Source organism: Lemur catta, chromosome 1 (genome assembly GCF_020740605.2).
Source record: "Lemur catta isolate mLemCat1 chromosome 1, mLemCat1.pri, whole genome shotgun sequence".
In the NCBI taxonomy this organism is placed as follows: Eukaryota; Metazoa; Chordata; class Mammalia; order Primates; family Lemuridae; genus Lemur; species Lemur catta.
In genome coordinates this window covers 151,312,430-151,328,501 of record NC_059128.1, presented here as the reverse complement: position 1 = coordinate 151,328,501, position 16,072 = coordinate 151,312,430, and the positions used below count along the sequence as shown (strand labels likewise).

Genomic DNA, 16,072 nt, shown 5'->3' with positions numbered 1-16,072 from the left:
TATGGGTTTGGCACTGTAGGATGTGTCTTGTACAATATCATTAATGGCATGTAGATCCTGTATGAATCTATACTCATTGGTATGGGGCTTCTTGACAGGTAAAATTGGCATATTATAAGGGGACCGACAGGGATGAATTAGTCCATGCTCTAGAAATCTGTTCAATATAGGTTGAATTCCTTCCACTGCTTTCTTTTTAAGGGGGTATTATTTCTTATGAGAGCATGAGTCCCCTTCTTTTATCAGAATGGTAATTGGTGTGGCTGTTATGGCACGTCCCAGGCACCTGTTAGCCCATATGGCCTTACTCACTTTTTGGTAGACCTCAGGAGGAATAGAATTTGTTTCTTCTTCTTTGTCAGAGAGTAGACATTGAAACCAGAGAGGATTTTTGGGCAAAACTTGCAGGTAGAGTTGTTGCTTCTCTGGAGAAAAAGTTATTTGGGCATTCATCCTGCATAACAAATCACGGCCTAGGGGAGGTATTCGACAGTCTGGCATACGTAGGAAACTGTGTCTCGACTTTTTTTCTCCCAGTTGGCACTCAAGAGGTTGGCGCATGGGTCATTGTTCGGTCTGACCAGTTACCCCAACCACTGCCACCATGTTCGTGTTAAAGGAAGTTAGTTTAGAGTTTAGAACAGAAAAGGTAGCTCCTGTGTCAATTAAGAAGTCCACTAATGAGTTCCCACTGTCAATTGTACCAAGGGTTTGTGGGGATATTGGACGGGAGCCATTAGTGAGGCATGGAGTCCCAGGCCCCCTCATTTTTCATCTGAGTCCTGGACTCAAGAAAACATTTGCTTTCCTGGGGGGTTCTTGTTACCTGGAGTCCTTTGCAATTTCAGGCAGTGTTCTTTTCAATGTCCTTCCTCTTTACAAAAACCACACTGATTGTACTTCAACCTAGTGTGGCTTTTTCCATGCTTTCCTTTTGACTGTCTCAAACGACCCTTGGCCGGTGCAGCTAACAGAACAGATATGTTTCAGTTTCTGTTCTCTTCTCTAGCATTATGTACTTTAAAGGCAATATCAACAAGCTACGAGGGATTCATGGCAATTGCCCCTTCTTCATGCTGTAGTTTCCTCCTTATATCTGGAACACTCTGCCCTATAAGTCATATTAACCATGTGCATATTTTCAGGGGCCTGTGAATCTCCATATATATATTTCTGATATGCCCGATAGTTGCATTCCAAAAATTCAGAGGGATCTTCACTAGCTTTTTGTTGTAATTCTCGGAACTTGTTTAAACTCTTCTGTCTAGGTACTCCCCTCCAGAATACACTTTCAGTAATGATTTATTCTCACACTGTCTGTGTCCTCATTAGGCTCCCAATTTCTTTCTGCCATTGGAATGGCAACATTGGGGTCTGGGGTCTGATTAGGATCCTTACCATGGAGATGCTGTGCCTCTTCCTTGGCCTTGTCTACCACCAGTCTATGTTCATCTGCAGTAAGTAAAATATTCAGTTGGATCTGTATGTCCACCCAAGGGGGTGGTGCATTGCAAAGATGGTTGAGAACAATTCTGTCATTCTCTGAGGGTCCTCTCTATAGGTTGGGTTTCAGTTTTTCCAATTCAATGAGTCAGAGATGGAAAATGGGGTGCAAGTCCAATAATACCCTGCTGGCTGTCCTTGTGCATTCAAGCCCCTATCAGATATTGCTATAATGGAAATTGCCCTGCCATGGCTATGGGTGCCTTCTGGCCAAATTGAGTTCCCTGCCAGGTCTTGGAAGGAGAGACCATTCCTACTCCCAAGTCATAACCCTGTGGGCATGGGATTAAAGAATCAGTTCCAGTCACACTTTCCTCGCCTGTGGGCCCCTCCACTGGCAGTGGTGGATATAGGGGAGCCAGTGCTGGGGGAGTGGGTTCTTCCAAGTTTGGATTGAAACGTTCATGATATTCAACAGGAGTTCCCCAGGAACAGGCTCTGGCAGCTGCTGGGGTGATCCCTCACTCTCTCACCAAGAAAAGATGATGCTCCTATTGGTGAAGACCCATGGCTTGACTCAGGGCTGCTCCCCACCTCTTCCAGCCATGACAGCAGTCATGGGGTGCCATTCCACTGGGACACCAATGGCCCCACCCAGGGATGCCAAATTTTGTTACCAAAAGTTCAGTACTTGTTACCAAGGCTGAATCAGTGAGAATGAAGAACGAGGACAAGTGATTTGAGGAAAAGGAAAGAGAAGTTTATTAATTTGCTGGCAAATGAGAAGGTTGGAAGACTAGTGTCTTAAAAGACTGCCATCCTACCTTTAAGTAGAAATACAGGGCTTTTTAAAGGGGGGTTTTCAGATGTTTGGCTCAAAACTGTGTGACCAGTGTCACATGTTGTGGCTTTGGGCTATTGTTGTTTGACTGTAGTTGGTGGTTTTGATAGACCTTATCTCTGGTAAAGATGATCTCATGACCTCCATACAATTCTGTTGAGCCATCTCCTATGGTTTAAGATACTAGAAAACAAAGAACATTTTTCTGCCCATTTGATTACTGGCCTCAGGCAGGCATACAGGTTTTAATTCCCAAAAAGAGTGGGGGGAGGGTGTAAAGAGACAACTTGTAATACATTTTGCCCTTTTTCAGACCTTTACCTTTGCTACAAAACCAGATTTTAATATCAGGTGCCATGCTGATGTACTTGGACTGCATTTTCTTTGTTCTACAACTGCTCTTCCAGTTGAAGTAGGCAATGAATTTGGAAACAATGGGAATCAATGTCCTATTATTGCAGTGGTTCAGATAGAAGGGAGCAAAGGTCTAAAGTATGATGGTAGCAGCTGTAATGGTGGAGGTACGGAGGCAGAGTGGGGATAGACTGCAGGAAGAGAAAAAGGCAAATAAGACTTTAAAATTCAAAGCAAAACAATGGAGTTATTGATGCCATTAACAGAGGCAGATGAGCTAAAATCTCAGGAGGGCCTGATTTGTGGACAAAGACAAGGAATTGAATTATTCTTATGATAAGTCAATTCAAAGAAGCTTTATTCCTTGAAATATTTGAGGAAGTCTGAGTCTGACCACATACAATTTTAAGTGTTTAAATGTATTTAAAATTTTGGTTACACTGTGGTCATATGCCTTGAGATATGGATTCTCATGGTTGATAATCCTGTGTGTTCCAAAAGTAATAAATATCAAGGAAGGAAATCACCCATCCCGTGTCTTCATACTGGTAAAAATTATGATAAGGGTTTCCTTATTTGAAGGAATGTTCTTCTGCACTCATGCAGGGATATATGTTATAGGATGTTCCACAGGGCATCTTCCCTACTACAACATACCAGAGATGAAAACACCCTGAAACATGGAACATTTCAAAAGTGTAACATGTGAAAACCACTTATATTGCCCTGTGGACAGTTTTTGAATGTTCTTGAAGTCTGGAGAAAATTTTAACAGGTCCTGTTTATATTCTTCCCTTTGATACGATACTGTTAATGGAAAAAATCCAAACACTGGAAAATAATTTAAAGAGGTTTATTCTGAGACAAATGTGTGTGACCAGCCCCAAAGCACATGAACTCAAGAGATCCAGAGAAAATATGCCCACAGTAGTTGGGTTACAGTTGGGTGTTATACATTCATGGAGATAAGAATTACATGTAAGGTTGTAAGTCAATATAGGAAAGACATATTAATACATTGTTTTGGCCCAAAAAGGAAAGACATCTCAAATGGATGTGGAGGGTGGGGGGGGGGGGGGGCTTACAGGTTATAGATGGGTTTAAAGATGCTTTAATTTGTAATTTGGTTAAAAAAATGAAACTTTGTCTAAAATATTGGAATGTTTTAATTTAAGATAATGATGTCTGTTAATCAGAGACAAGCCACCAGACATTTACTGAAACTCAAGTGATCTATTAAGTAAATTGATGGCCTGCAGTTGTTAATGGGTTTTTTTCCATTAACAGTATCATATCAAAGGGAAGAATATAAGAAGGACCTGTTAAAATTTTCTCCAGATTTCAAAAACATTCAAAAACTGTCCACAAGTTAATATAAGTGGTTTTTACGTGTTACATTTTTGAAATGTTCCAGGATGCTTTCATCTCCGGTATGTTGTAGCAGGGAATATACTTTTTAAGCTTTGTATTGCATGGCATTGGGCCTGTTAATTATTTATTTTCTTATTGTTACAAAGAATAACTCCAAAAGAGAGGGGGCATAACTAGGCTTGTCTGACCTCCGTTCTCCTCATGGCTGGCAACTCAGTTGAAGGTTTTTAAGGGGTGCCTTTGGCCAAGAGGGGTTCATTCAGTCTTTGGGTGGGGCTTAAGATTTTATTTTAGTACACAATACAAAATACTAAAAGCTTTTGACTTAAAATAAGAACAACAGCAACACAATATCAAATTAATCAAAAACAATACCCTAAGTCAAAAAAATTTGTGGAGGGTAATCTCTCCTGAAATTTTGTAAAAGGGTGTAATTCATATGACCCTATCCAAGTTTTATCCATTTCCGCCAAGGGAAGCTAATCTGTGTCATGGTAATGTTGTGGAAAGGGTTTCAGCCCAGGTTTAGTTGCTCATTGCACAAAAATCCAATTATTGAGATGAGGATTGCCAAGGCAGAAAGGAATTCTTTTTTTTTTTTTTTTAGTATGACATATTTCTTATCAGGAGAATGGGAGAAGCTGCCTCAAATCTGTCTCTCTGACTAATGGTGATTATGGGCTTTTTAAGGAGGGGCCTTGGGGCAGGTTGAGGAGGATGGTGAGTCCTGGCATCAGGAAATCCACTCTTGGGCCTTCAGGATCTCTTGCCTTGCAGAAAATCCATCATATCTGGAAAATGACTCAAAAGGTCAAGTAGTTAAGGGAGAGGGTTATAAAAAAAACAATTAGGGGTCATTGAAATTTGTTCATGGAGCCAGTTATAGTAAGACATGAGATTCTTCAAAACCATTCAAGTAAGACACTGGGAATTAAGGTGAACATTTGGGTTACACAAACTGGTTTGTTAGGTAACCATCACTGGCAAAAGTGTGAGGGATGCAAAAGCACCCAGAGAGGCATTAATTAAGCAAGGATTCATTAGAAAGCAGGCACAAAACAATTTGTACAGTTTTCTCTGTGTACTTGATAAAGTCTCAGATCCGTTCTTTAAAGTAATCTAACCATAACTCACGTGAAAAATTAACTCCAGTTAGATTTGACCACTTCTAGAGGTAGGGCTGTGTTATCCTTACAGAGGCCACCAGAAATCAACTCCATGACAGTCCAATTTGGAGATCAAGCTCAAGAAATATCCTAAAGTTAGTTATAGGATACACATTTCCCCACATTCTTAGTGTATTTGTTCTGACCTTGTATGGCGGAGAATATCTCTGAAATAATTTAACCAATCCACAAATTTCATAAGGGCAGCTCATTTCCAGCATCATTATGCTAATTAACATGCCATTACTTTCATCAGGTACCCCATTTCCAACAACCATTATGTTAATTGAGATACAGATAGTTTTAAGTACTTGTACAAACCTCTGGCCGTTCTTATTAAATGCTAGCTGACCTCCTGTAGGGTGTGAAATTCTGATTAGGGCAGTTGAGTGCCCCTGAAAAGTAGCTTAACGTATCACACAAATATTTAACACCACAGTGTGTATACTAAAAATATTGTAAAGTAAATTACAGACATCACAACAAAAGGCTGCAGGAGAAAAGTTTGAGAAATATAAATGATGTGCCCATGAACTAAGGAACTATATTTGAGATATATATCAGCAAATATTTTAATATTCCAAATTTTACATTCTGAGTTAAAACACAGGACTTCACATTTTGTATTTATGCTTTCCTCGCCTCCCCCCCACTGTTAGAAGAGGATATTAATGCAAAAGGATTCTGAGCTCTTATTACAGAAGGAGGAAATTATAATCGTGGTTTATTTTGGAAATTCCAATTCCCACCCAAGTTATCTATTTTTCTTTGTGCTCTGTAGGAAATCTTAAAAATAAGTAGGCTCTGAAATATGTAAGTCTACAAGGAAAGTTAAATTCTAATAGGCAGAATCAGAAGGTTTTGGTTCAGATTTTACCTTTGCCACTTCTTAGTTATCATCACTCAACCTTTTGGAGCTTCATGTTCCTTTTGTTTAAAGTGAGAGGATTAGACGTCAGTATTCTCTTTTTTTTTTTTTTTTAATTTCAGCTCTTCATGGGGGTACAAAAGCTCAGGTTATATACATTGTCCATGTCCCGCCCATCCCCCTGAGTCAGAGCCTCAGGCCGTGTCCATTCTCCAGACAGTGTGCCTGGCATTCACCAGGTAGTCATACCTCCACCCCCTCCCCCCCCCCCCACCTCCCGGAGTCAGCACCTTCAAGCATGACCATTCCCCAGAGGGTGCGCAACGCACTCATCATGTAGGCATACATCCATCCCCTCCCCCCATCCCACCCCCCGTCTCAGTCTGATATCCAATTGGTATCCTTCCCCGATGTGCATTTAGGTGATGATCAGGGAAACCAGTTTTCTGGTGAGTACATGTGATGCTTGTTTTTCCATTCTTTGGATACTTCACTTAATATAATGGGTTCCAGCTCTCTCCAGCAGAACCAAAGAGATGTCATATCATCGTTATTTCTTATAGCTGAGTAATACTCCATGGTATACATATACCACGGTTTACTAATCCATTCGTGGATTGATGGGCACTTGGGTTGTTTCCACATCTTTGCGATTGTGAATTGTGCTGCTATAAACATTCGGGTACAGGTGTCTTTGTTATAGAATGACTTTTGTTCTTCTGGGTAGATGCCCAATAATGGGATTGCTGGATCGAATGGTAGGTCTACTTGAATCTGTTTAAGGTATCTCCATAATGCTTTCCACAGGGGTTGCACTAGTTTGCATTCCCATCAGCAGTGTATGAGTGTTCCTGTCTCCCTGCATCCACGCCAACATGTGTTGTTTTGGGATTTTTTGATAAAGGCCATTCTCACCGGAGTTAAGTGGTATCTCATTGTGGTTTTGATTTGCATTTCCCTGATGATTAGGGATGTTGAGCATTTTTTCATACGTTTTTTAGCCATTCTTATATCTTCTTTTGAAAAAGTTCTATTCATGTCATTTGCCCACTTTTTGATAGGATTGTTTGATTTTTTTCTTGCTGATTTTCCTGAGTTCTAAATAGATTCTTGTTATCAGTCTTTTATCTGATGTGTAGTATGTGAAAATTTTTTCCCATTCTGTAGGCTGTCTGTTTATTTTTGTGACTGTTTCTTTGGCTGTGCAGAAGCTTTTTAATTTAATCAGGTCCCATTCATTTATTTTTGTTGTTGCTGTGATTGCCTTAGGGGTTTTCTTCATAAATTCTTTGCCTAGACCAATAGATCTCTAGTGCTGACAGTGGATTTACTACAGTGCCCTGGTGTTGGGGTAGGATGGAAGGGAAACACTTCTTAGTCAAATTATGTTGGGATACACTGCTTTAAACTAAGTGAAATACTTTTCTTAACTGTATTTTTTTCAAAGCCATTGAAATACTAATGGATGTGACCTCCTAGAGAGCCAGAAATACACTTCAAATGTTTTACTCCCTGAAAGATTAGGGTATGTGTTGCCTTCTTCCTATGGAATTCCAAGAAACGTTTTTTAAAAAAAAGATATTAAATTACTTAAAAAGTCTAACAAAATTTTGATTATCTACAAATTGATTATTTTGATACTAATATAAAAGATTACATTATTTCAGAAACATTTTAAAAAATATGGGTATTCTTTGTTGGTGCCCTTACCACTTATTTGGTTTACCTGTGTGTAATTTAGAAACAGGAATATAGTGTGCAGTTTTTCCCACACTTTTGTCAGATGAAGAATGACAAGATTCATAAATTTGGAAAGGAGAGCTTTATTTCTCATAAAGGGTTGCAGCCTGCAGGCTGGCCAACATAGCCTTGGGCCAGAAGCCAAGAGCAAACACTTCCAGGGAATGGTAAAGGAATAGGAATTTATGCTGAGCAGGGTGGCCAAATGTGTGTGTGTGTGTGTGTGTGTGTGTGTGTGTGTGTGTGTGTGTGTGTGTATGTATATGTATCTGTAACAAGATGTAGGAGAAGTCATGAATATTTATGAACAGAGAAACATACCCATGCCCAATTGAGTTACATGCAGCTTCTTGGGACCCATGTTTAAAACATGGTGGCATTCAACAACAGTCAAACTGAGAACCAAATCAAAGACTCAACACCCTTCACAACAGCAACAAAGAAAACAAAATACCTAGGAATATATTTAACTAAGCAGGTGAAAGACCTCTACAAGGAGAACTATGAAACACTGAGGAAGAAAATAGCAGAGGACATAAACAGATGGAAAACCATACCATGCTCGTGGGTTGGCAGAATTAACATTGTTAAAGTGTTTATACTATCCGAAGTGATCTACAGATTCAATGCAATCCCTGTTCAAATGCCAACATCATTTTTCACAGAACTAGAAAAAATAATTCTACGGTTCATATGGAACCAGAGAAGACCCCATATAGCAAAAGCAATCTTAAGTAAAAAGAACAAATTGGGAGGCATCAATTTACCAGACTTCAAGCTATACTATAAGGCTATAGTAACTAAAACAGCATGGCACTGGAACAAGAACGGAGACATAGACCAATGGAACAGAACTGAGAACCAGATATACAACCATCCTCATATAGCCATCTGATCTTTGATAAGGCAGATAAAAACATACACCGGGGAAAAGAATCCTTATTCAATAAATGGTGCTGGAAAAAACTAGATAGCCACATGTAGAAGACTGAAACAGGATCTGCACTTCTCACCTCTCACAAAAATCAACTCATGGTGGTTAATAGCCTTAAACCTTAGGCATGAAACTATAAGAATTCTAGGAGAAAATGTTGGAACAATTCTGATGGACATTGGCCTAGGGAAAGAATTTATGAAGAAGACCCCAAAGGCAGTCACAGCAATAACAAAAGTAAATAAATGGGACCTGATCAAATTAAAAAGCTTCTGCACAGCAAAAGAAACTATCATGAGAGCAGACAACCTACAGAATGGGAGAAAATATTTGCATGCTATACATCTGATAAAGGACTGATAACTAGAATCTATATGGAAATCAGGAAAATCAGGAAGAAAAAAAAATCAAATAACCCCATTAAAAAGTGGGAAAAGGATATGAACAGAAACTTTTCAAAAGAAGATAGATTAATGGCCAACAAACATACGAAAAATGCTCAGTATCTCTAATTATGAGGGAAATGCAAATCAAAACCACAATGAGATATCACTGAACTTCAGTGAAAATGGTTTTTATCAAAAAGTCCCAAAACAGTAAATGTTGGTGTGGATGTGAAGACATAGGAACACTCATACACTGCTGGTGGGACTGCAAACTAGTACAACCCCTATGGAAAGAAATATGGAGATACCTCAAAGAGCTACAAGTAGAACTACCATTTGATCCAGCAATCCCATTACTGGGCATCTACCCAAAGGAAAAAAAGACATTCTGTAAAAAAGACATCTGCACTCGAATGTTTATAGCAGCACAGTTCACAATTGCAAAGATGTGGAAACAACCCAAGTGCCCATCAATACATGAGTGGATTAATAAAATGTGCTATATGTATACAATGGAGTTCTACTCAGCCACAACAAACAATGGTGATATAGTACCTACCTCTTGTGTTATCCTGGATAGAGCTGGAGCCCATTCTACTAAGTGAAGTATCAAAGAATGGAAAAACAAGCACTGCATGTACTCACCATCAAATTAGTATTAACTGATCAACACTATGTGCACATTTAGCAGTAACATTCACTGGGTGTCAGGCAGGTGGTAGAAGGGAGGAGGGGATGAGTGTATTCACACCTAATGGGTGTGGTGCACACCATCTGGGGGATGGACACACTTGAAGCTCTGACTCGGGTTAGGCAAATGCAATATATGCAAACCTAAACATTTGTATCCTCGTAATACACTGAAACAAAAAAATATAATAAAAAGAAATGGTGGCATTATCATAATCAAAGGGTGGAGTTTTTGGCCCTCTGATGTCAAAAGGTGAAGCCAAGGACACGTAAATCCTCATGGTACACCCTCCATAGGCTGACCAGAACCACTCCATGGTCAGTGTTCTCTAATCAGAAGGAATGCTGGTCAGTTGTTGTGTCAAAACAGCAGAAAGAGAGGAGCAGCATTAGACTGTGGGTTGAAATCTGCAGCAGAGCAAGTCTTCCCAAAGGGCTGGTTTCTGTTTAACCCTTAGGGAAGAAAGCCTAATAGGATTAAATGAGGGAGTGGGTATAAAGAGGGGAGTATAAGGAGGCATGTCTGACTTCCCATGCAACCATGGCCAGGAACTCAGTTTTAAGGTTTCTCAGGGGTCCCCTTGGCCAAGAGGGGGTCTGTTCAGTTCGTTGGGGGACTTAGGATTTTATTTCTCACTTTGGACCACAAACTCTTTCTTTTTACATAACATCACATGAACCTAATTTATCAGGAATTACTCTGGAAAATATTACATCATTTGATGATCTCTAAGACTTCTAGCTCTAAAAAAAACCCCTAGATTGCCAGCATTGTGGGTTTCTATTTCCCAATGTATTCATGTGGGATTTTTGCTTTGTTTTGTTTTGTGTTTGTTTTTGTTTTTTGAGGGAGAGGAAGAATTCAAAGTGACTCTATATTCTTAAATTCAGTGAAATGCCTATTCTACCAACATTTACTCTTGCCTTAGAAGTCCCTAATCTCAACTCCGGTATTGCAAGTTCTTTTTATTCAAATCTTCTCTGGCTAACTGAACTGCTATAAACACCAAATTCCTATACATTGGCAGTTTGTTAACGATGTGCAAATTATGTCCTTGATGTACTTTAAGCTTATGAGTAATAATATATTCTATGACTTGTAATACATACCAGGTATTGTGGGTAATAATACATTCCATGTGCACTGTCCTTTACAGTTTGCAAATGGTTTTCATACTCATTATCCCTTTCACATGAATTCTTCTTTTTAAGTTGTGACCCATTTTATTTCTAATCTTATTGTCCAGCTTAAAATATTCTTGTTGCTAAAGATCCTAGCCTTGAAAATTTAGAACTCTTCTATTTCTATGAATATCAGTGAAATCCATAAGCATTATGTAAATGTGTACATTCACCCTTCATCTAGGACAGAGAAGGTGGGCAGGAGTGGATTCAATTCTATTAAATAGCAACACCTTTTTTCTTCAAATTTCAGCTATCAACCATGAACATGTAATGTACAACCATGTATTTCTCATCATTTTGTTTTCATGTAGCAATGAGGCCATTTTATGAACCAAGCAAATTATGGGAGAAGGCTATTGGAAACATTTGTATAAGGTTATAAAACCTAAAAGTAGCTTCAGCCTAGCCCATAAATATTGATGTCTCTGAGATCAGTGAGTATCCAGTACCTGAGTGGTGATATTATTCTTTGCACCATAGTCCATTGAGTAATACACCATTCACTGTGCAGCTGTTAAAGCAATTTGTGATGTTTTTAGGTATTTTCTATACGATACACCTGATGGAACAAGGGAGTAGGAAACAAAGTACAGATCCCCCCCCCCAAAAAAAAAGCAAAAACACAAAACCAAGAAAAAAAATTTGTTCTATAGCAATATAAATTTTTAGAAATAAATGGAGCAAGTCTATAGTTTGCAAAGGTAGAGAAAGCGAGCTAAAATATAAACCATGGTTCCCATGACTACTACTATTATAATAAAATTTCCCCTATTGTTGTTGCTCTATAAAAATTGTAGTTATATTCCTTCTTAGAAGAAATCTCACTTTCTCATTTAACACAGAAAAAATGATGTATTTCTAGAGACTTAAAAGATTGGTAAAAAATAGTCAGTTCATTAACTAACAGCTTTCCTTGCATGCTTCTAGAAACAAGTTAATCAGGTTCCTAATAGCCACATCTGGCTCATATAATGGCTTTTCACAAATTAGTAAAAGGAGAACTTTCTGGGCCATCTCAGTCTTAATATCATACAGTTTAAAATATTGTTGAAAGCTTTTTTTGTGAATTTTAGATGCAGCTCTGCACCAGAGTACATTGCTTAGGGAGCAGATGGAGGGCTGGGACTTAGCCCCCACTCCTTCAGCTCTGCATCTTCTGTGGTGAACAACCTATAAAACTATACTCAGCAATGCTGAACCTTATTGACTAAATTAAGCAACTGGGCATCAGAAGAACCTAAATAACTTTTCTCTGTCATCCTGTGTCCTGAGGGAAGAGGCCTTCATCTCAATGTGACCCACAGATAGTATAAAGGTCCTTCTTTCTACAGCACAACTCTGAAACTATGTAACACAATTTTAGTCTGTGGGCAGAGAGCTAAGAGTAAAGTCAACCCACTAGAAGCTCAATCCTGCCATGCGGATGGGACAGTAGCAGAAGTCATTATTTGGACTGGGCTAAGCAAAGTGGCATATAGTAAAATAATATTTGTCTAGTTAAAATACCTATTATATGTATATCACTCTGCCAAAAGAATAAAAAGTAGAATTAAAATATAGTCCTTGCTCTCACAAGTTTATAATCTTGATGGGAGGAATGAACAAGAAAGAAGAGAAAGGGAAGAGGAAAAGAGAATAAAACTTCATTGACCTCTTAATTATCTTACTTATTTCCTGGGCCAATAAGGCTTATGCGAACAGACTTGGTGAATACCACAAGATAACATACAACCCAGATATCTTGGGTACAGAGTAGAGAATCACACATTTGTTGACTGAGTTAGTGATGAATTCCATGGTAGTTCTGAAGGGAAGGAATTACTCAAAGAATCTGTGAGGGGAGCTACAACATAAGCCAGGCATTAAGAACTAGGTTCCAGGCTCATAGGGAGTATTGCATCTCTGGGTATATTTTGGGTACACTTTTTTATTTATTGCTTTAGAATCAAAAGAATGGATCCAATTCTTGATCTATTAACTTTGATTTTTAATGTAAACAAACTCTCTGTCTCAAATATATATTTGTGTGAAAGTGGCAGAATTTGACAATCTCATGGGTGCAATATGCTTTTATAATTTCTTTAGTGACTGTGTTATATTCATAGGTTGTACTCTTTTAAAGAGACCTCATTGGAAAAGAGCACAAAAGGTGATTTTAAAGTTAGTTTGATATAATGACCACACTTATTCAATTGTTTTCACAGACCATAAACAGAAATGAAGAATGTCCGTCTGAAACTTTGCCTTGAATGAAGAAACTTCATTGAACAAGAAGTTGGCTTCCAGTTTGCACAGGCGTCAATGGAATGCTTTTTTTTTAATTTTATACTTTACCCAATGAAAACAAAGTTTTTATGTGCTGTGCAAATAGTTCCTTCATGTGGTCTGACAATTTATTTTTGCCATCATTTTTTTTAATTAAAGAAAAAAATCCCAGAAGAGGAAAAAAAAAAAAAAACTATAAAACAAAACATCAAAGGTTGACATTTTATCTGGAAGAAGATTTGAATTCAAAATTTTCCTGAAGGTGTAGATAGATTTTTTTTTTTTTTTTTTTAACAGAAAACCTGATGTCAAGAGGTGGGCAAACAGAAATGGAAACAGATTGTCTTCCTCAGTAATTAAGCTACTCTGTCTCTCTTTTTCCCTTCTTGTTTAAATCTAGTGGGTTGGTTTTTTTATTTTATTTTTTCTTAGAAATATTTAGGTAAGGTTTATCTTGAATCTTAATTGCCTTAATTTTAAGGACGTCAAAGGCTCTCGAGGCAAGCTGTCAACGTCTTGTTAAAAAAAAAATCAAGAAAGAATTGAAATATTGTGCCAGCTTTAACTGGTACAGAAGTTTAAGACTGAGTTTTTAGGGTGAAAAAAAAACTGTACAGTTTAAGTGAAAATGTTTTTCTTCATTTGAAGAAAATTTGTTGATAAAAGAAACCGTGGCAACTGCAAGAATTGGGAAAATGCTGGGACTTTTCATGAACTTTGTCTTAAGTGTTGACACGAGTCATTCTAGAAGGCTAAAACATTTCACAGTAAAGTTATTAATGTTGGTTTAAAAACAACTGCATTAGAAATAATGCGTGTTGGGGAGGCAGAATGCAGATTTTTTTAATTTACAAAGCGTGATCGCTAGCAAAAGCATTAGTGCTTTTTATCTGCAGTCTTTTTTATGAGCTTTACAAAGTTTTTAGTCAGCTTTGCTTGTCACATTGCAAAACCTAGCTTAAGAGCATTAAAAAAAAAAAAACTTAAGTAGATAGGAGCTTATGGTCAAAAAGTGCAAAAAAACAAAAAAAGCAATAGATAGAGAAATTGTTGACAATTTCTGTAGTCTTTCCTAGTTGTGATCAAATTCAGCCTATGGATGGCCTATTTTATACCAAAGATGAAGTGACACCCTATTACAGTCCAGAGGATAGAGGTTGTTTTTCTTTTCTTTTCTTTTTTAAAAAATTTTATTTGACCTACATGGCCGGACCAGTTCTTATTTTGTTGTTTGTTTAAACTACCTTCCACTGGTGTTTTACATACTGCAAAAAAAAAAAAATAGATTTTTGTTTTTCTTTCAATGTATATTCATTTATAGTGGAAGCTTGCACCTGCTGTGTTCAGTAGTTCCAACATGAAGAGTTCTGGATATCAACTGATAGAGCCAAGTGGCTTTAAATTCTGTGAGCTTTTCTGGTTCCTCACTAGCTCTCTGGAATAGTGAAACCTGTATTGATGGACACCAAGAAGCCAAGACACTTATTTAACAGGTTGAAATGTCTTTATCTGAATTTTGACACTTTAAAAGACACTTTCTGAACCTGGTCTGAAAGGTCACTTGTCAAAAAAGCTTAGTGATATTCTGTGAAATGGTGAGTGGTCTCCTGAAAAGATCTCATTGTATTTGTAACAATAGTCTTCCTTCTAAATTTCAACACCTCTTGTTTTTGTCTTCTCACCTCAGTCTTCATCATTGTCTACCACGAATAGCCACCTTGATTCTGCAATTGGGGAGGAGGTATCTTCTTTCTGCCTCTTTTCATTGTATTTTCATATCTTAGTGTTGCCAGAAAGAAAGACAAAATAGACCTTTTTATTTCATTTAACTCTCTGAGGCAGTAGGACCAATAAAATTGAGGATTCTATTAGTGGAATTTAGGGAAGCTCTTAAAATGCTAGTTGACAATCAAGAAACTGTATGGTTTATATCAATAAGCACCAAAAGAATTAGGTTTGCTCAATCATTGAAGCCAAAGGAGGCATATTTGCATTTAGAATGATGCAAAACTTTGTCTAAAATAAATTAAATTGACTTACCTAGAAAACATCTCTACATTTTTGATTCATGAAATGTGTGTTCAACCTGTACAGTTTTACCTAAAATTAAGGAGTATGGAATAGAATTTTGTTAATTGAACCATTCACTAGATTGCTTTCTCAATGAATCATTTGAATCAAATATGTGAAACTCTTTTCACAAACTAAATAAGTCACAGGAACCTGTCTTAGCCCAGAAGGAAGAAGGAAATGTGTTAAGTGTACTATACAAGAAAACAGGGTAGGTTTTAAAAACTAAAATTTTAAAGGCAAATCATATTCCCTTTGGGTCAACATGAGTAGTAAAGTTTACTCAAGGGAAATTGTCAATATTCCACTGTTTATATAGACCTTCGTTCTCTTATTTGCAACCCCATGAATTGGAAGCTTAAATCAGAAAGTGACTCCATATCTTTGTAGCCAAATTAGAAGCAAAAGTGTATACAAGAAAATGTAGCACGTGCTACAGAGAAATTCCAACTGATCACACCCATCCTTATGATTCTCCATGCTTTAGAGAAAGTGCTAGATTTAGGCTTTCTTCTGTTTTATCTTTCAGCTTCCCATGCATTGTAAGGGTGGCACTTAAGTTTTGTCTTTGAAAAGTGGGCCCTCAGTTTCAAGGGTATGAAAAAACATGTATGGGAACCATATTTTCTGTTTCTCTTTTCCACTCTCTGAACTCTTTGTATAAATAAGGATTATCCTGGGCATAATTCATTTGAATATAAAACCAACATGCTGTATTTTGTTTCTGTAAAAAAAAAAAAAGAAAACCAAAAACATGTA

General features: G+C 37.6%; 1 protein-coding gene across 7 annotated transcripts in view; it reads left to right on the top strand.

Moving 5' to 3' along the window:
* Positions 1 to 14,424, top strand: part of RBMS3 (RNA binding motif single stranded interacting protein 3) — a 665,694-nt gene extending 651,270 nt beyond the window's left edge. For all 7 annotated transcript variants that reach the window (XM_045537625.1, XM_045537631.1, XM_045537615.1 and 4 more), the window contains one exon: positions 13,183 to 14,424. In XM_045537625.1, the coding sequence (XP_045393581.1) occupies positions 13,183 to 13,189 (7 nt within the window). In that variant the 3' untranslated portion in view covers positions 13,190 to 14,424. The remainder of the gene's footprint in view (positions 1 to 13,182) is intronic.
* Positions 14,425 to 16,072: the final 1,648 nt, after the last annotated feature.